The sequence below is a fragment of the Mastigoproctus giganteus genome, chromosome 1 (genome assembly GCF_048544385.1).
Source record: "Mastigoproctus giganteus isolate SK-2022 chromosome 1, ASM4854438v1, whole genome shotgun sequence".
NCBI classification, from domain to species: domain Eukaryota; kingdom Metazoa; phylum Arthropoda; class Arachnida; order Uropygi; family Thelyphonidae; genus Mastigoproctus; species Mastigoproctus giganteus.
In genome coordinates, this window is record NC_143575.1 from 22,814,768 (window position 1) to 22,840,218 (window position 25,451).

General features: G+C 37.8%; 1 protein-coding gene across 3 annotated transcripts in view; it reads left to right on the forward strand.

The window, feature by feature from the left end:
• Positions 1-25,451, forward strand: part of Elys (AT hook containing transcription factor 1 homolog) — a 315,674-nt gene that overhangs the window by 140,171 nt on the left and 150,052 nt on the right. For all 3 annotated transcript variants that reach the window (XM_090371873.1, XM_090371882.1, XM_090371891.1), the window contains exons 16-17: positions 10,716-10,805; positions 11,187-11,327. In XM_090371873.1, the coding sequence (XP_090227999.1) occupies positions 10,716-10,805; positions 11,187-11,327 (231 nt within the window). The remainder of the gene's footprint in view (positions 1-10,715; positions 10,806-11,186; positions 11,328-25,451) is intronic.

Consider the following 25,451-nt stretch of genomic DNA (forward strand, 5'->3'; position numbering starts at 1 on the left):
AGTCTCCAGTTACTGATCTTCAAAGTTATACATGATCAGTGGCAATAATGTCCTTGTATTAGCATTAGTAGAAGCATATGATGCAAGAAAACAAGCTTATACAGCATCAGCCAAAAAAAAAAAAAACATCCAATTTCACCCATCCATTCACTCCAAAAGTTTGCCCACTTCGGTTTATGCCCCCTCAGGTTTGTAATCTGAGCAAGAGGAAGAATCCCATCAGCATTGAACCTTTTCAATCCATTCAAGGCCTTACACCTCAATCAGATCACCTTGTGGGTGCCTAGTTTCCGGATGCTGCAATTTGCAGAACTTAAGCCTTTCTTTGTAAGAGCATCCCTTTGTCCCCCCTCACCAGTCTTGTTGCTCTTCTCTGTACTCGTTCTAGCAACTTTACATCCTTCCTAAAATGAAGCTTCCAGACCTGTACGCAGTACTCAAGGTGTGGCCCGACCATTGACTTATACAAGGGGATAATCACCTCCTTATCCCTGCTAGCAAAATTCCTGTATATCATTGACAAGACCCCAAGACCTGCTCTGGCAGCCTGTCTGCACTGATCAGAAAACTTCATATCTGACAAACAATTACCCCAGATCTCTTTCATTCTCCACTACCCTGAGTGCAACACCACACAGTTGGTACATTTCTCTGGGTTACTACTACTATCCATATGCAGTACTTTGCATTTGTCAATATGAAACTTCAGTTGCCACTTCTCAGCCCATCATAGGCGCCTCCGTAGCCAGGTGGGAAGGAGCAGCAGTGCGCAGCACACGCTTCTTGATTAGACCGGGGTTCGAGCCCGTCACCACCAAATACGGAGGATGCGGAAAGGTCAAGGAATGACCACCGCATATCCTGGAGCAATATGGCCTTAGTTGCTAATGCTCCTAAAAACAACAACAACCTCAGCCCATCTGCCCAACTTTTCTAGATCCTGTTGCAGTAGCATACTGTCATTAACAACTCTGCCAACCTTTGTGTCGTCTGCAAATTTCGACATTAAGGTTGATATACCCTCATCAATATCATTGATAAATGTACAAAACAACAACGGACCCAACACTGAACCCTGGGGTACACCACTAATAGCATTCGTCCCCAAAGAGTACTTCACATTTGTCAATGTGAAACTTCAGTTGCCACCCACTTCTCAGCCCATCTGCCCAACTTTTCTAGATCCTGTTGCAGTAGCATACTGTCATTAACAACTCTGCCAACCTTTGTGTCGTCTGCAAATTTCGACATTAAGGTTGATATACCTTCATCAATATCATTGATAAATATACAAAACAACAACGGACCCAACACTGAACCCCGGGGTAGACCACTAATAGCATTCGTCCACGAAGAGCAGTGTCCATTGATTACCACTCTCTGTCTTCTCCGATTCAACCATCCTTTTACCCATTGTAGCAACTTGCCCTTAATACTATACTGCTCCAATTTGTACAGTAGTCTTCCATGTGCAACAGAATCAAAAGCTTTCCTGAAATCCAAGTGCAGTCAGTCCTCGTATAACATGGGTTTACACTACATGAATTCGATCATACACAATTTATAAATAGGGGAACGATATTGTATATAACACGAACCGAATTCACTTATACATGATTTGCCTTTTGTGTTTACAAGAAATGGCAGTCAAATGCGTAATCACCCCAACTGAACTGAACGCAACACGATAGCAATGAAGAGAAGATTCTGAAAATGTATTTGTTTTTTTATTCAGTGAAGGGGAAACACATTTCACCATAATAACGTAAAAACCCATACAATTCCAGCTGTCGGTATTATCGCAAATGCAATTAGATCAAGTTTACTACCAGTTTATAACAGATTCCACTAGCAGAAATGCAACTGGAAATTGTTTTATGGTAGTAACCCCCCAGAAATGTTAGCTTAGTGAGGTGTTAATAGTGTGTCTCTGCCTTTATGGTGTTATTTATTCAGTTGCTACACGCGCAAAGCTTTATGTGTATCAGGCGTGCTTTCTCATTTTGGGAAATTTGTGCTTTATTCCCTAAAATTTAGTAAAATACTTAAAAGGTGTGAAAAGGAAGCGTCCTGGTGAAGGCACTACAAGTACAGAGAGAAAAAGAAAAGCAATATCGATAGACAGAGGCGGACTGGGTCAAAAATTCTTACCCGGGAAAATTTATAGTGGCCTTATACTAATATTTATGGCCAAAATCACACCGGACTCTGGCCCACTGGGGTTTCCTGGTAGGGCTTATGGCCAGTCCGCCTCTGTCGATAGAGAAAAAATATGAAATTTTGAAATGCTTTAAGCGAAATGAAAGACCATGTGATATTGCATGTGCTACAGACCTAAATGAGACAATGCCGAGAATTAGAAAGAATGCAGAGAAAATAAAAACAACTTTCATAACAGGAACAACTCAAAGTGTAATAAAATCCATTAGATCAAGACACAAAGAATTGGAAGATATGGAATGGCTGTCATATATTTAGATAGAAAATCAAACAAAGAATAAGTTTGCTTACGATAGAAGCAAAAGCATTAGCAATATTTTATTACGTAATAGTCGTAATAAAATACGTATTTTATTATGATTATTTATTGTGTTTGGTAATGTTTTGGTTACAAATGTGTGTTCAATCTTGGGTAGTCGGCACCTAACCCTGTTTTTCCCATTGGGCCTGTTATTTATATTGCACGATTTTGCATTGAATGAGGGTTTCTAGGAACACAACTATTGTGCTATATGAGGACTGACTGTATATGATATCAAAATTATTTTTTGCATCCAGTTCCTCTGTGACCACGTCATAGTATCCAATCAAATTGGTCAGACAAGACTTCCCCTTAACAAACCCATGCTGTGTCTGAATTATTACCGCAGTCTTGTCTAGATGTTCATGCAATGCTTCTTTAACCAGTAACTCCATTATTTTCCCCAGAACAGATGTTAAACTAACAGGTCTGTAATTACTCGTGCCACCCTTTGATCCCCCTTTGTGAATTGGAGATACATTTGCACGTCTCCTGTCCGTGGAGACCTTGTAGGCCATGCTGTTGCCTGTGACATTGAGAGGGACGAGCCAAAGATGGATGTCTCCATTGAGCTGATTGTGACTTCATTTCAGGTTCAAAGGCATGTGTCCATATCTCTTAATTGCAAGTGTATTTTAAAAACTTTCACCTTCTTGTTGGTAATGTGCAAGTATCTGTGTTGCAATTTCTTAATGCTTTGCTCTTTGTTCACCTGACAGCAAATGTTGGATCCATTAGGCAGCAACCTTTCATTTTTGTAACACCTCAGTTAAAATTTGGTAAACAGGTTATTTCCGTATGTAATTCAGATTCATCAGCTATTTATTCAAAGGTCATATGTCTTCTGCAGACAACAGATTGGCAGACATTACCACCATTTTAGAGGAAGCTCTAAAATGGTGGTAATGTCTGCCAATCTGTTGTCTGCAGATATTCTCATTCTACCTGAGTATTTCAAATTGGCAGTTTAACACTGAACTGCCAATTTGACTTGACAAATTGGCAGTTTGACAAATTGGCAGTGACTTGACAAAACTTCCGAGACCAATGTGAAATTGTGCTACAGTCTGCTGTGTGTGGCGCCTCTGTAGCCAGGTGGGAAGGAGCAGCAGTGCATAGCACACACTTCTTGATTAGACCGGAGTTCGAGCCCATAACCACCAAATACGGAGGATGCGGAAAGGTCAAGGGAATGACCACTGCATATTCCCAGAGCAATATGGCCTTAGTTGCTAATGCTCCTAAAAACCAAATAACAAACAGTCTGCTGTTGACTCACCACACACTTCCCACACAATTCATAATTTGTGTCAGCATTCAACCATATAAAGTTTCAGTTTTGATAAAAGATCTTTGACCTGAAGCTGTAAACTGACTTGAAGCAATATCACCATCTATTTTTAAGTCTCTACACCAGTGGTTCTCAAAGTGGATGCCACTTACTCTTTATAGGTGTGCCGCGACGTCAAATTTAGCATCGGCTTACATTGTCGCCGTCGCTACAAAAGGTTGTTGAATTTCATGCAGCTGTGTAAATTATAAGTCGTCATGAAACAATTGCTGACTGCATCGCAGTGTTTATGTACATATACCTACATATACGGAACAGCCGAGCCATCCATCACGTACACTGTATTTGAAACAGCACCACACCTTACAAAATATTCTGCCAGTACCCGGTGCTAGGGGTGCCATGTATTTTTCATAATGGATTTAGGGTGCCTTCACATTAAAAAGTTTGAGACCCACTGCTCTACACATTCAATGTAAGAATTCTGTTTCAAGCACACTGACGCTAAAGTTAAACTTCAAATTATTATCCTGATAAATGTCAGTTGTGCAGGTATATGGAGTAAGGAGCACATGCACAGTGTGCATTACTTTTGGGATAACTCTCATATATATTTACTTATATAAAACATATATAGTTTATCTCATGTTTAGAAACCATGAATATCATTTCCAAACTTATTATTAGTAATCAATACACTGTGATCACTGCCACTTTAGGTGAATGTGATCACAGTGTATTGATTTGGGATTTACTTAAAGATGTCACTAACATCAAGGGTAATGTGAGGGGTTTTTGCTTTCATAAAGGTGACTATGCTCCAAACTTTCTTATTACATGGAAGAAACTGATCGAATTTCTCTCACATAATTTACTAATTTTCTTTCACATAATGATTTACTGCTAGGAGTCACCATGAAACAAGTAAATACATGGGCTGCGTTAGGGTAACTAAGAGTAAGAATAGGTGCATGTATACCAATGCTAGAAGCATAGTAAATTTTATGAATTTGAAGTGCTGAGATCACCGTAGTCACCTTTACGAAAGCAAAAACCCCTCACATTACCCTTATGTTAGTAACATCTTTAAGTAAATCCCAAATCAATACACTGTGATCACTGCCACCTAGTGGTTCTTTTATCTGAAAAGACATCAAATATGACAATGTTGGGATATCAGAGATGTGGTGTCACTCAGATATAAGGGATGCAGAATTTGAATATGGGAAGTATAATGTATACAGAAAGAACAGACAGGTTAGGAGGGGAGTTATGCTCTTAGTTAAGAAGCACGTAAAATCTAAGGCAGCTCATCCAGTTGACATGGGTGGCCATTTTAATGTTGAGTCAGTTTGGTGTGACATAAACACTAGGAAAGCAAAAATGAGAATAGGAGTGTGTTATAGGCCTAATGATTCTGATGAGTACAGGGAACAGCTGTACAGAGAAACTGAGTGGGCCAGTAAATGAGAATATCTTATAACGGGGAATTTCAACTTTCCGGATATTGACTGGAACTTGTGGCTTGGTCACTCGCAGACTAGCAAGACATTTGTGGATTTATTGAATTACTATTTTCTACTGTAGCATGTTACAGAGGCAACAAGAGAGAGTACTACTTTTGATCTAATTATGAGCAGTTTTAATTATCATGCATTAAGAATCTGGATAAGAGAACCACTAGATGACAGTGATCACAGTGTATTGATGTGATTGTTTGGTTTTCTGTTTTACTGGTGCAAAAGCAACTGAGGCTATAGTGTGACATGGCCGATATTGATTTGAGATTTACTTAATAGATATAACTACTATCAAGGGTAAATGGAGAGATTTTTGCTTTCATAAAGATAACTACAGTGATCTCAGACAGTTTTTAAATTCTATACTGTAGGACCAACTGATGATGTTTCCATCAGCAAATTCTAAATTGGAAGCATTCAAGGAATTAGTCATAGAAGCAACTAGGCATTTCATACCAACCAAGCATTTCATACCAACAGCAAGGTATAGGGCTAAATGGATGTCAGATGAAGTGATGAAAATCATGGCAGAGAAGAAAAGTGCATGGGATGCATATGAATTATCAGTTGACATAGAAGCCTATTGTAGCTAGTCTGCAATCAAGTCACAAGGGAGGTTGGTCCAGTGAAGGCAGATTACGAGAGATCTTTGGTGAAAGGAGCAAAGAAAAACAGCAAAGACTTCATATATAATCACTTGAAGGAAGGGGATGAATTAAATTGGTCCACTTGATATCAGTGGTTCAACTGTTGATCATCCTGCTTAGATAGTTGACAAACTGAATGAGTATTTTACATCTACATTCACACATAAGGAATATTTTAAGGATGGGGATGGCAGAAGTTTATGAAACTCTGACAGAAAACTAAATGATTCCATAATAACTAAGAGAAAAGTGGAAGAGAAATTGTTGAAGTTAAACATAAGAAAGGCACTTGGGGTGAATTGGATCTATCCAATTATATTAAGGAAGGCAGTGAAGGAAGTAAGCAAACCCTTAGCCATAATTTTGAGCACATTCTTGTATATAGGGAGGTCCCTGCAGACGGGAGATGTGCGAATGTATCTCCAGTTCACAAAGGGGGTGATCAAAGTGTGACTCGAGTAGTTACAGATGTGTTAGTTTAACTTCTGTTCCAAGGAGGAAAATAATGAAGTCACTGGTAAAAGAAGTAATGCAGGGTCATCTAGAGAAGGCTTCAATTATACTTCAGACATAGCATGGGTTTGTTAAGGGGAAATCTTGTCTTACCAATTTCATTAGATGCTATGATGTGGTCACAAAGGAACTGGATGCAAAAAATAATTTTGATAACATATACTTGGATAGCTTTTCGTACTGTTGCACATTTAAAAGACTGCTGTACAAATTTGAGCAAGAAATGTGGCATTAAGGGCAAGTTGCTGCTATGGATAAAGGGATGGTTGAGTGGGAGAAGACAAAGAGTAGTAATCAGTAGACACTGCTCTTCGTGGGTTAATGTTATTAGTGGAGTCTTCCAAGGTTTGGTATTATGCCCATTGTTGTTTTCTATATTTATCGGTGATATTAATGAAGGCATATCAGGCTTAATGTCCAAGTTTGCAAATGATACAAATGTTGGCAGGGTGGTCAACAACAGGAATAATGGTATGCTACTGCAACAGGATCTAGAAAAGTTAAGCAGATCAGCTGAGAAATGGCAACTGAACTATAATATTGACAAATACAAAGTACTGCATATTGTAAAATTGCCATTTCTACCCCAACTCTACTAGGGAGGTGAGCTGAGAAATAGCAATTGAAGTTTAATATTGGCAAATGCAAAGTACTGCATATGGATAGTAGTAACTCCAGAGTAACTTACCAACTATGTGGTACTACACTCATGATAGTAGAAAATGAAAAATTGGGGTAATTGTGCTGTTTCGGTTTTGTCAGTGATATATACAGGAATTTTTCTAGCAGGGATAAGGAAGGCATTGGTCAGGCTACATCTTGAGTACTGCATACATGTCTGGAGGCCTCATTTTAGGAAGGATGTAGAGTTGCTGGAAAGAGTACAGAGAAGAGCAACGAGATTGATGACTGGAACAAATGAGTGCTCTTCCAAAAAAGGCCTCAGTTCTGCAAATTGCAGCATCTGGAGACTAGCCACTTGTGAGGTAATCTGATTGAGATGTTTAAGGCTTTGAATAGTTTGAGCAAGCTAAATACTGATGGTATTCTTCCTCTTGCTCAGACTAAAGACATGAGGGGGCATAACTTCAAATTGAAGAAGGATGGATGGTTCATGGGCAGAAATTTGCCTTTAGCCAGCCGGTGGTTGATTGCTGGAAGCAAGTTTCATCTGTTGTTGTGGAAGTTGATAACTGAAATAAATTCAAGGAAGAACTGGACAAACTTTTGGAGTGAATGAATAGGTGTCTTTTTTTTTTTTTTTTTTTTTTTGGCTGATGCTGTTTAACCTCCTTTTTTGCATCATTAATTGCCACTACTAATACTAATGCTGTAGGCATTACAAAATCAAAATGTCATGTAAATAGATAAAGCTCATACATACCTAATTATTCCTTAAAAAGAACAGTTAATTTTTTTACTCTAAAGTGCATTCATTGATATTTTGTTTAGAAATGGAGGAATTACCTCTATGATGTTTTGTAGAACACTTCAGTGCTGATACTCTATGTTGTTGAATAACTATACAAATAGATTACATGTATTCCACACCCTTGTAGACAAAATCAATGATCCAATGCAGCACGGAATTGGAGGCCCACTGAATTGGAACGTGGAATCCTCTTCCACGTTCCAATTAAATGATTTAGTATACAATGTATCTTGCAAAGACTGCAACTCCTCATACCAGGGATCCACTCGTACACTCAATACGAGAATAAGACAACATTTAACATCTGTCCTTTCATCCCACTCCTCAGCTTCAGAACTCTCGTTCCATGTAATTAGTGAAGGCCACACCTTTCTGTTCACTGAAGCAAAAATTCTCAGCATCCAACACAATTACAGCAAACTGTTAATTTCGTAGATGCTTGAAATTAAATTACATCAAAATTCAGTCAATGTACGTACCCCCATCCCCATCTCAGATTCATCGTCCTTCACGCAAATGCGCCAGGATTGCAACTAATCTCCATGCTATAAAATTCCATCGCAATACTTACGTTTTCACTTTCCTGTGATCATGACCCTAATTGAAAAGCCCCATCCGCTTCAGGGAAGTAACAAAATTCTTTAATTTCTTAATGTTTCAGAGGAGTCTTAAAGTTTTTTTATGTTTTATTAGTTTTTAAATTATTAAAAGTATGGATTCATTATTTATTTGGTTTCAAAGCATTTAAATTGTTTTTAAAATATGGACATATTGTATTTTCTTACTCAAAGATTAGCGTTGGTGATTCGATGTATTTTGGGGTCGGGGTCCGCGGACCTCTGATTCCGTGGTGAATTGGATCATTGATTTTGTCTACGAGGGTGTGGAATACATGTAATCTATTTGCATAGTTATTCAACAATGGAGATTATCAGCACTGAAGCATTATACAAGACATTTACAGAGGTAATTCCTCCATTTCTAAACTAATTTATTTATAACGTAGAATGTATTGAGCCTTTGCTGCTCTGTTATCTAGTAATTAAATTAATATTTTGTGTGAAACTGCACTAAGCATGGATTTAAAATTAACATTACAGTACAAGACAATGCAGTAGACTCTCAAAATAATGGCACATTGAGATCGGATGTTTACATGCACCGCAGATGTCTTGCAGCGCTGAAAAAAGAAAACGGCAAGTCACGTGATTGCTGTATTTGTTTATGTTCGCCATTTTCAAAGTGAATTCTATACTGATATCATGGATTATACCTCTGTTTGACATTTATTTTAAATTAAAAACTCTCACTAGAGCTTCTAAAGTTAATAAACCTCATATAGAAATAAAGAAAAAATTAAAGCTTTGTGACAAACTTGATATAATCCAAGCTATTACATTAAGATCACTCAGAATATTAATTCATATACCCATGTGTATTGTGTTTGTAAATTCCATCTGTTCTCTGCTCGATTTACCTATTTTGCTGTACCAAAAATTCCAGTTTCTGGGGGGAAAACCTTGCTATCTACGCCTGAGATCCACTAACTTAGCCATGGAGTGAAATGAAAAAAGCCCATAAAAGTCCCTTGCATCATCAATGGGATTCGAACCCTGGCCTTTTCTACCCGGTGTGGGGAAGACTGACGATACCACTTTGCTGCTACCCGCGAAGACTAAACTTGATATAATAAAGAAAATAGAACAGGGAGTAAGCAGAAGTGTATTAATGGTAGAATATAACAGTGAATTGCCGACATGTTTATGTTCTTTTATCTACAGTTAATAAAATTGCATTCTTAATCTCTATTTCTTACTTGCCTCATTATTTTTGCGTTAAATACATTAAAAATAAAACTTTCTAGATAATGGAAAAATCGAAATAACAGCACCTTGAATCCCCGAAGGTGCCGTTATTTCGAAAATCTACTGTATTTGCTGTGATTTTATTGTCATTTATATACATTTTAACAAATTGAAACTATTATTTATATTTATAATTAATACAATTGTAATTATTCATTATAATTATTCCTTGTTAACTTTTTTTTTTTTTTATCCTCTAATACAAAAGTATTTTTTCCCTGAAGTACATTCATTGATATTATGTCTGATACAGCACTGGGCATGCATTTAAAATTGACATTACAGTATATGACAACATTTGCCGAGACTTTATTGTCATTTTTATATACATTAAACAAATTAACAAACTGAAATATTCATAATTTGGTTGTTAGTGCTTAATATTCATTAAAATGTGCTTCAAAACTGCTCAACCACTAAGTATACCTCTCTAAAATCTGGAAAATTTTAAAATCCAGCATCACCCAATCACAATGACTGCCAGATTTTAAAATTTACTGTATTTTAATTACTGCCAAACATCATAAGAATATTATGGCTTAAACTTCTATTTATTCGTTCCACTTGTAAAATATAAACATCAAATAATGTTTTCATTGTTGTTACTGATATCTGAGTTTACCGATATGTAATTATGTGTGAAGTTATCATTATGTATAATGTTAGAATGCACAATTTACTGTCTTTAATTCAGGTTTAAATACTATTCTTATCTGAGTGTACTGATATGTAATTATATGTGAAGTTATCATTATGTACAATGATTAGAATGCACAATTTACTGTCTTGAATTCATGTTTAAATACTATTCTTAATGTGTGAAGCCCTCTGGCATGTGCGATACTGGGTACTTGTTTAAGATTGTTATAGATTGTTGCAATAAATTTTAGACTAAGAAATTGATAGTTATTATTTTATATTTTTAGAATTTAGTAATGCTGGGTGTACACTGAAATTTTTAATGGAATGGACATGGAAGAGAGTTGCTTATATCAAAACTTCCATTGACAAGCTGTGTAAGTATAATACTACTGATATAAATAATTATATATAATTATGTATATATGAGCAGTACAAGTAGGAAATATATTGTTATTTGGAAACAGAATTTGTGCTAAAACTTTAGTAATAAAATTTTATTATTTTGCTTGTGTAATACAAGTATTATTACTTATATTAGTGCGCACACAAAAAAAAAAAAAAATCTGAAAGGACAGAAGTGCATGTAACTAATTTCATATTTTTTCATTGATTTTATTTGAGTTTTATTTACTGTAGTCTTTTAAGTTGCCTTAAAGAACTTTACATTTATAGTTTAAAGTTTTCTAATCATAAAGAATAATTTTATAATTAATTTTCTGAATTGTGAATTACATAGTGGGTATTTATCTTTACAGTTATTCCTTTGTTTAATTGTTCTGGCCACTCTCTTGGAAGAGAAACGTTGCAAGTTGTGCACAGCTATAATAGCCAGTTAAAGAGTTTAATTTGCTTGTTATGGATGTTTCAGAATCAGTCAGGTCCTATTACTGAGCAAGGTAATTTGTTTGTAGTGTATAAAGAACAGGAGAAAGTAATATTTAAACAATACGAATTATGCAGTTGTTTTCTTGTAACCCGGAATTTATGATCACAGTGTTGGGACTTGTTGCATTTGAAAACTCACAGATGGCCTTAATATGTCACCATCAGCATTCAGCACATCACAACTGAACAGAAATTACGCAGCACAGTCGTAAATATGGTAATCATCAAGTCTGCTTTTGAGTTTCATAGTCATTTTGGAATTTATACTGTATGTTGTTTATCACTGAAGTAAACATGTATGCACATCACAACTGTAATGTGGATGTAATCTTGCCAGAAAATATGTTTTCAATTATATATTTCCTTAGTATCATGTACATTAGTGGTATACAATAGTTTTAGATAACTGCTACCAATTATTTTTCATTTGAAGAAAAGTGGTCTAGTTTTATATCGGAGCAGATACCAATCCATGTAGTAAAAGCTGACTGGTTCAAGTGTTTCTACATTAACTGATGGGATTGATAGTATTACCGAATTTGGCAAGCTTTGAATGCCTGTTTAAAGTTTGCCAACACATCTGCATTTTCCCTTTCACTCTGTAGCCTGCATTATATTCTGCTGTTTTTCCTGTATACATTTTGTACAATATCTTCTGCTGTTTCTTCTGTGTACAGTATCTTTTGCATTAAATTTATCATACAGTTATCTGATTTTTACGGTATCTCAATGAGATTCAGAGTTGCATCTCTATTTGTGCTGCACTGCTAAAAAGCCACTTACTCTGCAACTATCTTGTATATGCATGGATGGTTCAACCATTATTCATGGCATTAGCCTGATGTTGATTTTGAAATGCAAAAAAGCTTAACACTGTACTAACAGTTTTCTCAAATATCTTGTATTTGTATATGAATATACAGAAATCGAAATATGAGGATGGTTTGAGGCTGACCTGGACTTTTATTTTTTACAAAAATTTTTTACAACAAACCAGAATTACTGAACTTTTATACTTTTTCAAGGTATTGTTCCTCTACACTGACATTTTTGCCATTACTATGACAGAGCACTGGTGCCAGTAGTGTAGAAAGTAGTAGGATGACTGCATTGCCAATTCTGGACACTCTGCTTGAGTTTACTATCTGTTTTGAATTTCTGTCTTCCTGAGTGCTCCTTCATTGCTCTAAACAAGTGATAATTATTGGGAGCTAAATCCATACTTTTCCACCCAAAGTTACCAATGTCTTCATCATTGTGAAAGTTGCCATATGTGAATATACATTACGATGCAGCAGAATGATTCCCTTTGATAGTTTCCCCAAGCTTGTTCTTGTGAACAGTTATATTTGCATCATGTAGAAGCAAGTTGCTGTGATGCTGCTCATTAACTGTTGCATTAGGTGGCAGAAAATTAACAAATATCAACTTTCTGAATCTCTAAGAATACTTGCCATAATCTTGCTAGCTGAAGGCTGTCTGCTTTTTTGATTAGTTGGGGACAGGGTAGAATATCTTGCGGCATCATTCAAACATTGGCATCTTTGGAACCCACTGTGGGTGCACACTTTCTCGAACAGTAAATATCCATGAATAATTGCCTCTACACTCTCGGCATATGCACACTTTTGGTACAATATCATGCACTGTAATTTGTCGGTTTTCCAAAATTAGCTCTTTGATGCTACAAACTTTCATGTTTGTGATAGCTGTTGGTGACATGTAAGCATATTGGTAGGTTAGCAACTTCTTTGCAGCATCTGAATAACTTGTTGCATCAGCCATACATACTTGCATATGGTAGGGTCTCTTCTCACATATTGTGCAGCTCACTTGCAGAGAATTTCAGCCTGTTTCACTTTCTCTTTTAACAGAAATTTGATGATATAGCACTCTTCTACCTTTCACTCATTCTGACAGAGATTGACACTATCTTGTACTACTTCTAAATGTGCAGCTGTGGAGGGCACTGCTGTGTGCCAGAGAATGCGAACAGGATTCCCACCATCTGCCACAACAATAGTATTTTGTTGGTCTGATGTGGTGTGTACACACTATCTTTATAAAAAAAAAAAAAAAAAAAAAAAAAAGTCCAGATTAACCTTAAACCATTCTCATATTTTGTGCTGTTAGAAATGCCCTGGAAAATTCAGTATAACTGAACAGTATATCCTTGGGCCTCCAGTACTTTGGTAGCCCATGGGATATACTGTTAATATAAAATGCTCAAATAACTCACTTTCATAATATTTTGTATAATTTAAAAATTATTTGGAAGTCAAAAACTGCTTGATAAAAGAATTGTTGGATTACTACCTAAAACTAAAATTCCATGGGGAGGGCTGGGAGAGAGGGAGAGAGAAAGAGAGAGAGAGAGAGAGAGAGAGAGAGAGAGAGAGAGAGAGAGAGAGAGAGAGAGAGAGAGAGAGAGAGAGAGAGAGAGAGAGAGAGAGTCAAATTTCCGAATCGAACATAGCCCCAACATTCCTTTACTTGAAAAAGGAAACTCAGCGCTGGTTCCTGGAGTCAAGTCGATAAAGAGCAAACAGAGAAACTTTCTTTTTTATATATTAAATATATGATAGAGTGCAACCTTGATATGGCTCCTTGATATTGCACTTTTGGATATATCATGGGTATGAAACTTTTCCCCGAGGTGTGTATACAAAATACTGTATATTTATATAAAAGAATTTATATGTATATAAAATACTTATAAATATATAAGTATTAGTATTGGCAAAATGATGCAAGAAGCAAGCTTATAAAGCATCAGCAAAAAAAAAAAAAAAAAACACTTCCCATATTACATAAAGTATCAGCAAAAAAATACTATTGGAGGGGATGGAGTGTCCATCCCCTCCAATAGTTTTTCTAGTTCTTCCTTGAATTTATTAATTTATTCAAATTACCCGCTTCCACAGCAACAGATGGAAATTTGTTTCAACAATCAACTACCTACTGGCTGACAGCAAACTACCATACATCTATCCTGCAACCATCCTTAATTTGAATACATGCCCCCTCTATGTAATCTGAGAAAGAGGAAGAACATCATCAGCATTGAGCTTGCTCAATCCATTCAAACCATAAATACCTCAATTAGAGCATCTCACAGGTGCTTAGTCTCCAGATGTTGCAATTTGCAGAACTGAAGTCTTTCTTGGTAAGATTACCCTTTTGTTTCCTTCACCAATCTCATTGCCCTTCTCCACACCCATTCCAGCAGATCTACATCCTTCCTAAAATGAGGCCTCCAGACCAGTATACAGTACTCAAGATGGATAATCACCTCCTTTACCTTGCTATCAAAATTCTTGCATGTCATTGACAAAACCCCATGAGCTGTCCTGGCAGGCTGTCTACACTGCTCAGAAAACTTCATATCTGACTATACAATTTCCCCCAAGTCTTTTTTTCACTTCCACAGCAGTAATTCCAGATTAACACAGTTGGTAATCTAATCTGGAATTACTTCTGCCCATAAGCAGTGCCTTCTAAATGCTAAACTGCATGCTAAATTTCAACTGCCATTTCTCAGTCCATCTATCTAATATTTCTAGATCTTGTTTCAGTAGCTTACCTTGATTACTATTATTAACAACCCTGCCAATTAATCCTGAATATACCTTCATCAATATCATTAATAAATATAGAAAACAACAATGGGCCCAGCACTGAATCCTGGGGGACTCCACTAAGAGCATTAGTTCATGAAGAGCAGTGTCTGTTAATAATCACTCTTATCTTCTCCCACTCAACCATCTCCTTATCCATAGCACAACTTAGTATTAGTATTAATAGTGACAGATGATGCAAGAAAGCAAGCTTATAGAGCATCAGCCAAAAAAAAATTTAATAATAATCCCATTTCACCTATCCATTCCCTCCAATAATTTGTCTAGTTCTTGAATTTATTAAAACTGTCCACTTCAACACACGGATGGAAACTTGTTCCAGAAATCAGCCACCTATTGTATCTATTCTTCAAATGCTGCAATTTGCATATTGAAACCTTTCTTGGTAGGAGCACCCCTCTGTTTCCCTCACCTTGCTGCCCTTCTTTGCACTCACTCCAGCAGCTTGACATCCTTCCTAAAATGAGGCCTCCAGACCTGTACGTAGTAGTAGTAGTAGAGGCATTTGATGCAAGAAACCAAGCTTATGTAGCATCAGACAAAAAAAAAAAAAAAAAAAACATTTCACACATCCATTCCCTCTAAATGTTTGTCCAGTTCCTCCTTGAATTTATTTAAGCTATCAACTTCCACAACAACAGATGAAAGTTTGTTCCAGCAATCAACTACCTGCTGGCTAAAGACAAATTTCCACACATCTGTTCTATAACTAACTGCCTTTCCTCAATTGAATTTATGTCCCCTCAGGTTTGTAATCTGAGCAAGAGGAAGAATACCATCAGAATTGAGCCTGCTCAACCCATTCAAGGTCTTATAGACCTCAATCAGATTGCCTTGCAGATGCATAGTCTCCAGATGCTGCAATTTGCAGAACTTCTTAAGCCTTTCTTGGTAAGACCACCCCTTTGTTCCCCCTCACTAATCTTGTTGCCCTTCTCTGTACTCACTCAAGCAACTCTACACCCTTCCTAAAATTAGGCCTCTAGACCTGTACGCAGTACTCAAGGCATGGCCTGACCATTACCTTGTACAAAGGGATAATCACATCCTTTTCTCTACTAACAAAATTCCTGTATATCATTGACAATACCCCATGGCCTGCTCTGACATCCTGTCTGAACTGATCAGAAAATTTCATATATTACTGTACAATTACTCCCAGGTCTTTTTCATTTTCTACCACCCTAAGTATATTTCTACCACCCTTGGTACATTTCTCTGGGGTTACTTTTACCCATATGCAGTACTTTGCATTTGTCAATGTTAAACTTCAGTTGCCACTTCTCAGCCCATCTGCTCAACTTTTCTAGATCCTGTTGAAGTAGCACACTGCCATTACTGTCATTAACAACCCTGCCAACCTTAGTTTCAACTGCAAACTTCAACATTAAGCCTGATATACCTTTATCAATAGCATTGATAAATATACAAAACAACAGTGGGCCCAACACCGAACTCTGGGGGGGGGTCCACTAAAACATTGGTCCACAAAGAGCAGCGTCCATTGATTATCACTCTCTGTCTTCTCCCACTTAACCACCCTTTTATCCATTGTATCAACTTACCCTTAATACCATACTGCTCCAATTTGTACAGTAGTCTTCCTTATGCAACCGTGTTAAAAGCTCTCCTTAAATCCAAGTAGATGATATCAAAGTTATTAATCAGTACCAACATATGGCTTGACTATTGCCTTATACAATGGGGTAATCATTTCCTTATATCTGCTAGCAAAATTCCTATATATCATTGACAAAATCACATCAGCTGTTCTGCTAGCCCGTCTGCACTGATCAGAGAACTTCATATCAGACTGCACAGTTACCCCCAGATCCTTTTCATTTCCCACTACTGATTGTAGTAACACACACACACACACACACACACACACACACACACACACACACACACACACACACACACACACACACACACACACACACACACTTGTTATCTTACTATGCGACTACTCTTTTGTATTCAGGTACTGCTAGCCATATGCAGTACCTAGCATTTGTCAATGTTAAACTTCAATTACCATTACTCAACCTGTCTGCCATATTTTTCTAGATCTTGTTGCAGCTGCATACCTTCATTATTGTCATTAACCAACCTGCTAACCTTTGTATCATCTGCAAACTTAGACATTAAGCCTGATTTATCCTCAACAATACCATTAATAAAACAGAAAACGGCAATAGGCCCAGCACTGAACCCTGTGGTATTCCACTAACAACATTAGTCCACAAAGAGCAGTGTCTATTGATAACCACTCTGTCTTCTTCCACTCAACCATCCCTTTATCTATAGCATTAACTTGCCCTTAATGCCTCATTGCTTCAGTTTGTACAGCAATCTTTTAGCTGTAATAGTATCAAAAACTTTCCTGAAATCCAAGTATATGATATTATAATTAATTTTTTTATATCCAGTTCCTTTGTCACTGCATCATAGTATCCAGTCTAATTGGTTGGACAAGATCTCCCCTTAACAAGGCTATGCTGTGACTGAAGTATGACTACACTCCTGTCTAGATGGTCTTGAGCACTTCTTTAACTAGTGACTCTGTTATTTTCGCTGGAACAAAAGCAAAGCTAAGAGGTCTGTAATTGCTCATGTCACCCTCTGATCCCCCTATGTGAATTGGGGATACATTCACATTTTAGTTGCCATTTCTCAGCCTGTCTGCCTAATTTTTCTAGATCTTGTTGCAGCAACATACCTTCATTACTGTCATTAACCACCCTACTAACCTTTGTATCATCTGCAAACTTAGACATTAAGCCTGCTATACCCTCATCAGTATCATTAATAAATACAGAAAACAACAATGGGCCCAACACTGAACCCTGTGGGACTCCACCAATAACATTAGTCAATGAAGAGCAAGTGTCCATTGATAACCAATCTCTGTCTTCCCCCACTGAACTATCCCTTTATCCATAGCATTAACTTTATAGCATTTAGAATCAGAGTAGGTCCACAGGAAACTTTCCTGAATCCAATGATACTCTCACAATTATAGCCAAGGGTTTGCTTACCTCCTTTTCTGCCTCCCTTAATATAATTAGATAGATCCTACATGCCTCAGGTGCCTATTTTATATTTAACCTCAACAATTTTTCTTCCACTTTCCTCTCAGTTATCACAAAATCATTTAGCTCTCTTTTAGAGTTTAATAAACTTCTGGCATCCTTCTCTGTAATGAATTCCTTATTTGTGAATGTAAATGCAAAAGAGTTATTCAGCTTGTCAGCAACATGAGCAGAATCATGAAAAGTTAATGTACTGACATCAAGTGACTCAGTGTGATTCAGCCCTTCCTTCTATTGTTAATATAAGCATAAAAGTCTTTGCTACTGTTTGCATTTTTGCTAGAGACTTCTCAAAATCTGCTTTAGCTTGTCTTGCCCTTGTGACTTGATTACAGACTAATTTATATATACCATAAGCTTCTGTATCTCCTGATAATTTATATGCATCCCCTGCATATTTCTTCTCTGCCACAAATCTCATCAGTTCATCTGACATCCATTGAGGTCTAAACCACGAACTGTATTTCTTAGTTGGTATGAAAAGCCTAGTAACTTCTGTGATTACTTTCTTGAATTCTTCCCATTTAGAATTTTCTGTTGGTAACATCATCAAATGGTCCCACTGCATAGAATTTTAAAACTGTGTGAGACCACTGTAGTCTCCTTTATGAAAGCAAAAACTCTTCCTCCCACCCTTGATGGTAGTTACATCTTTAACCAACTCCCACATCAGTAAAATGTGATCACTGTTATCCAGTGGGTCTTTTGCCTGTAGATTCGTAATTCATGAAGAAGCACTGCTGATAATCAGATCAAGAGTGTTGGTCACTTGTTTTCTCTCTAACATGCTGCTGTAGAAAATAGTTATCTAATAAATCCACCAAAATCTTGCTAGTGGATGAGTGACCAACCCACAAATCCCAGTCAATATGTGGAAAATAAAAATCCCCCATTATAAGACATTCTCATTTACTATCCCACTCTCTTTCTCTGTATAGCTGTTTGGTAAACATCACAGTTATTAGGCCTATAACACTCATACTTATTTTTATTTTCTCATTACTTCTGTCACACCAAACTGACTCAGCATTGCACTGGCTACCCTTGTTAGCTGATTGTATTGCCTTAGATTTTATGTGCTTGACTAAGAGCATAGCCCCTCCCCCTCTCCTATTCTCTCTCTCTCTCTGCTTTCTGTACACATTTTACTCCCCATATTCAAATTCTGCATCCCTTATATCTGAGTGACACCACGTCTCTGATATCCCCACAATATTTGCATTTGATTACTTGATCAGCAGTTCAAATTCATCAAATTTATTTACTGTGCTCCTGCCATTGGTGTACATGGAAGTATACATGCAAATGTTGTTACACTTAGTTACCTTAACACAGCCCATGCATTTTCTTGTTGCATGATGATCCACAGCAGGCCTTGAAAATTCTTGGTATCTTGCTTTCCAGGCTGCATGTTCCAATAGAAACAGTGCCTGAATCACTTTCACCTCTGCCTGCGGCTCTAGTTAATCTATTAGCCTGTGTATCCCCCAAACTAGCAGTTTTCTAACCCACCTAACACTGCCCCAATAGGATCAGCAAATATTCTTGTACCCTTTCTATTTAAGTGTACTCCGTCCCTGTAGAAGCAGTCTCTCCTGTTAACAAGCACAGATCATGTGAGAAAATTTCTACTTCACCAGCCTTTCACAATCTCTCCAGTGCCAAATTGGTTGAGAAGGCTGTCATCATGTACTTCCTCCTATCATGTCTGGGATAGAATTGCAGACACTTTTTTGCCAACCAGGCTAGCCAGGTGGTTAAAGTGCCTGCCTGGAAATCCAAAGATCGCGGGTTTGAATCCCGCCTCTGGCTTGGATCAGAGTAGAAAATGCAAAAACTTTGGGAGGTGCAATATGGCCACAGAAGCCGATGCGCCAACAACTAACAAAAAAAAACAACAGACACTTTCAAATTTAACCCTAACTTGCAAATTTTTCTCAACATTGCTCTGTACTTGTTAAGTTAGTTCTCAGATCTTCTACCCTTAATGTCATTGGTGCTAAAGTGTACAACAGTATCACCTTTTGTGCTCTTAAAAGATGATATCTGCTCTACAACTTCATCAGCTTTTCCCCCTGGCAGACATGGCCCTATTCCACCTATCCTTTTTGCACAATATATTTCCCATTTCCCCGACAATAGAGTTGCTGAAAATAGCTACCTCCTGTAGGACCAGCTCGTTCTGCCTTGGGTGTTGCCATTGTGTTTCCTAATGTGCAAGCTCTGGCATTGAGGTGGCAGCTGAGAGCTTAATGGGCCATCCAACTTAATTCCTCAAGGGCATTCACCCTGTTCTACAAGCTCTCATAAATATCCATCAGAATGCTCAGTTAGCATTAGCATTAGTAGAGGCATATGATGCAAGAAAGCAAGCTTATGCAGCATCAGCCAAAAAAAAACCACTTAAACTTCACCCCTCCGTTTGTTCAAAATACCTGTCCAGTTGAGCCTTAATATTTAGGCTATCAACTTCCATAACAAGGGATGGAAGTCTGTTCCACCAACCAACTACCCGCTGGATAGAGGCAAATTCCCGCACATCTATCCTACATCTGTCTTTCCTCAATCTGAATTTATGCCCTCTCAGGTGATTATTCTGAGCAAGAGGAAGAATCCCATCAGCATTGAGCATGCTCAAACCATTCAAGGCTTTATACATCTCAATCAGATCACCTCGCAGGTGCCTAGTCTGCAGACAATAATTTGCAAGACTTAAGCCTTTCTTCGTAAGAGCAACCCTTTGTTCCATTCACTACTAATCTTGTTGCCCTTCTCTGTACTTGTTCCAGCAGCTCTACATCCTTCTTGAAATGAGGCCTCCAGACTTGTATACAGTATTCAAGATGTGGCCTGACCATTGCCTTATACAAGGGAATAATCATCTCCTTATCCCTGCTAGAAAAATTCCTGTATATCATTGACAAGACACCATGAGCTACTCTTGCAGCCCATCTGCACTGCTCAGAGAACTTCATATCTGCCTGCACAATTACCCCCAGGTGCTTTTCATTCTCTACCACTGTCAGTGTAGTACCACAGAGTTGATACGTTGCTCTGGGGTTGCTGTTTCCCATAGGTAGCACTTTACATTTGTCAATGTTAAACTTCATTTGCCACCTCTCAGCCCATCTGCTCAACCTTTCCAGATCCTGTTGCAGCAGCATAGCATCAGTAGTGTCCTTAACAACCCTGCCAACCTATACAGAAAACAATAATGGACCCAACACTGAACCCTGAGGGGATCCACTAATAACATAATCCACAATGAGCAGTGTCCATTGATTACCACTCTGTCTTCTGCCACTCAACCATCCCTTTATCCATAGCAGCAATTTGCCTCCAATGCCACACTGCTCCAATTTGTGCAGCAGTCTTCCATGTGCAACAGTATCAAAGGCTTTTCTAAGATCCAAATATATAATATCAAAGTTATTCCCTGCATCCAGTTCTTTTGTGACTGCATCATAGTATCCAATCAAATTGGTCATGCAAGACTTTCCCTTAACAAAACCATGCTGTGTCCGAGCTACAACTGAAGTCTTGTCTAGATGATCCTGCAATGCTTCTTTAACCAGTGCCTCCATTAATTTCCATGGAACAGAAGTTAAACTCACAGGTCTATAATTACTTGTGTCAGCCTTTGATCCTCTTTTGTTAATTGGGGTCACATTTGCACATCTCCAGTCTATGGGTACCTCCCCTGAGTCCAAGGAATCTCTCATAATTATGGCTGAGGGTTTGCTTACTTCCTTTGCTGCCTCCTTTAATATAACTGGATAGATCCCATCCACCCCAGGTGCCTTTCTTGTGTTTATCTTCAATTTCTCCTCCACTTTACTCTCAGTTATTACAAGATTATTTAGCTTACTGCCAGAGTTGAATACACCTCTGGCATTCCCCTCATTGAATAACTCCTCATGTGTGAATGTTGATGCAAAATATTCATTTAGTTTGTTAGCTACCTGAGCAGGATCATCAACACTTGACACATCAATATCAAGTGGACCAATCTGATTCATCCCCTTCCTTCTAGAGTTTACATAAGTAAAGAACTCTTTGCTGTTTTTCTTTGCATCCTTTGCCAAAGATTTCTTGTAATCTGCCTTCGTCTGCCTAACCTCCTTTGTAACTTCGTTACAGACCAGCTTATATCTATCATAGGCTTCTGTGTCACATGTTAATTTATATGTATCCCATACATTTTTCTTCTCTGTCACATGCCTAATTGGTTCATCTGACATCCATCTAGGCCTGAATCATGAATAATATTTCTTTGTTGGTATGAAAAGCCTAGTAGCATTCCAAGATTAATTCTTTGAATGCTTCCCATTCTGAATTTGCTGTTGCTAACGTCATCAGTTGGTTCCACCATATAGAATTTAAATACAGTCTCAGACCACCGTAGTCACCTTTACGAAAGCAAAAACCCTTCTCTTTACCCTTGATGGCAGTTACCTCTTTGAGTAAATCCCACTTCAGCACACTGTGATCACTGCCACCTAGTGATTCCTTTATCTGCAGATTCTTGATGCATGAAGAATCACTACTGATAATCAGATCAAGAGTATTACTCCTTCTGGATGCCTCCCGAGCATACTGCTGTAGAAAACAATCATCCAATAAATCCACAAATGCCTTGCTAGTGTGTGTGAGTGACCAACCCACAAATTCCAGTCAATATCCGGGAAATTAAAATCCCCCATTATAAGACACTCTAATTTACTGGCCCACTCTATTTCTCTACACAATTGCTCATTATACTCATCAGATTCATTATATAACAAACAGACAGATGTAGGATAGACATGAGGAAATTTGCCTTTAGCCAGCGGGTGGTTGGTTGGTGGAACAGACTTCCATCCCTTGTGGTGGAGGTTGATAGCCTAAATAAGTTTAAAGCTCAGCTGGACAGGTATTTGGAACGAACAGAGGGGTGAAGTGGAAGTGGGTTTTTTTTTTTTTTTTGGCTGATGCTGCATAAGCTTGCTTTCTTGCATCAAATGCCTCTACTAATGCTAATGCTGAACACCTATTCTCATTTTTCCTTTCCTCCCAGTGCTTATGTCACACCAAACAGACTCAACATTGCATTGTCCACCCAAATCAACTGGATGCAATTCCTTAGATTTTATGTATTTCTTAACTAACAGCATAACCCCTCCTCCCTTTATGTCCTGTCTATCCTTTCTGTACACATTTTACTCCCCAAATTCCAGTTCTGCACTGCTTATGTCTGTGTGACACCATGTCTCTGATATCCCAACAATATCTCTCTTTGATGTCTTGACTAGCACTTCAAGCTCATCGAATTTATTAACTATACTCCTAGCATTGGTGTACATGCAAGTATACATGCACCTGTTTCTACTCGTTGTTACCCTAACACAGCCCATGTATTTACTTGTTCCACTATGACTCCCAGCAGTTCTGGAAATTCCCATTGCCTTGCTTTCCAGGCTGCTGCTCAATTGTATTTCAATAGAAGTAGTGCAAGAATCATTTTTACCTCTGCCAGCGGCTACTGTTAATCTATTAATCCGTGTATCCCTCCCAAGCTAGCAGTTTTCCGACCCACCTAACTCTGCCTCGATAGCATCAGCAAATATTCTTGCACTTTTATATTTAAGTGTGTCCCATCCCATCCCATCCCTGTAGAAGCAGTCTCTCCTGTTAACAAGCAAGACCAGGCTGAGAAAAATTCTACCCCTTGAGCCTTGCACAATCTCTCCAGGGCCGAATTGATTGACAAGGCTCTCATCATATACTCCCTCCTATCATGTCTGGGCAGAATTGCAGACACTTTCAAATTCAACCCTAACTCGCGGCTTTTTTTTCAGCATTGTCTTGTACTTGTTAAGTAATTCTGCCGGTCTCCTACTCTTAATATCATTAGTGCCAACATGTAAAACAATATCACCCTTTGTGCCCTTAAAGGATGATATCTGCCCTACAACATCATCAACCTTTGCCCCTGGCAGACATATCCTGGTCCTGTTCCATCTATCATTTTTGCATAATATGTTCCCTGCTTCCCTGACAATAGTCACCTACAACAACTAGTTCCTTTAGGACCAGCACATCTGCCTTGGGGTTTCCCGCTGTGTTGCATGATGTTCAAATGCAAGCTCTGGCATTGATGTGGGCACTGAGAGCTTGATGGGCCCCCTCAATTTAAATTCTTTGAGGGCATCCACCCTGTCCTTCAAGCTCTCATATAAGCTCATAACAATGCCGAGTCGGTGCCTGATTTCCTCGCACTCCTTACATCGTGCACACACACACAAAGACATTCCCCTTGGCAATATCATGTTCCGTTCCTGATTGCTCCACAAACATCAAACAAACAGTGCATTTCAATAGACTGTGATTCAGAGGACAACCACCTCCCTCAGTTCTCCCCTGAGCCACAGCACTTCCACTAGTTTGAGACTTTTGTTTTGCTGCTCTGGTCTGAGTCATGATTTCTATTCAAGTTCAATAAAATTCCAATACAAAATATAACCCTAAGCCTATATTCCAATGCAATTATAACACTATATATGTGTATTTCTGTATTGAATATTATCTCCGAGTTACGTTATATGACTGTCTTATCCCCTTATATGTATTAATTTATGATGTTACATTTGTAATAACCAGGTCGCTATATTTATTTAGTTAAAAAAGTACAATTCAATTGACAATGAAATTTAATAAGATTAATAAATTTTACTGATTAACTCATACTACTATACTTGCTATCTAGTTTTCTGTTAAACCTTATGCTAGCACACGTTGTATCGTATAACAATGGCAGCAAGTTACGAATAGTTAATCTGCGGACTCGAGGTATTATTTACTTTCCAAATCGTGCTATCTAAATTCAAAATAAACCACGGAGCTTGACTAGGTCTATAAGCTACTTATAGAAAATAATTAATCTAACAATTAAGTCAATAAAGCGGTTAAGTATAATTAAAAACCTTTCGTTTGCAGCAGCTGCAAAACCTGTCCACACGTGGATTTGGTACCCTTACCGATACTAAGTAATAACCTACAAAATCTCTACCTAAATTCAATTTAAACTAAAGTATTGTTACTAGGAATATAAAGGAACTCTAAAAAATAAATTAATATGCCAATTTAAGTCAATAAAAAAGCAAAAACTTTTCTATTTTCTGGAGCCGTAAAAAAACTTTGCCTGTTTATGTACTCTCGCACCCACTCTCCCATTTAATAGCAAACTCAGATTGCTCATAGCCAATACAGAACTAAGACCATTTTCCTAACTTGTACAGTAATATTTTATAGCCCTTATAGCATAAGGCTTTTGTCCTAAATTTACTTGACTTCAGTGTATAATAAATTATTATAATAGTACTTGTATACCCACTTAAATATTGTTTTCCAGATTTTTTTTTTT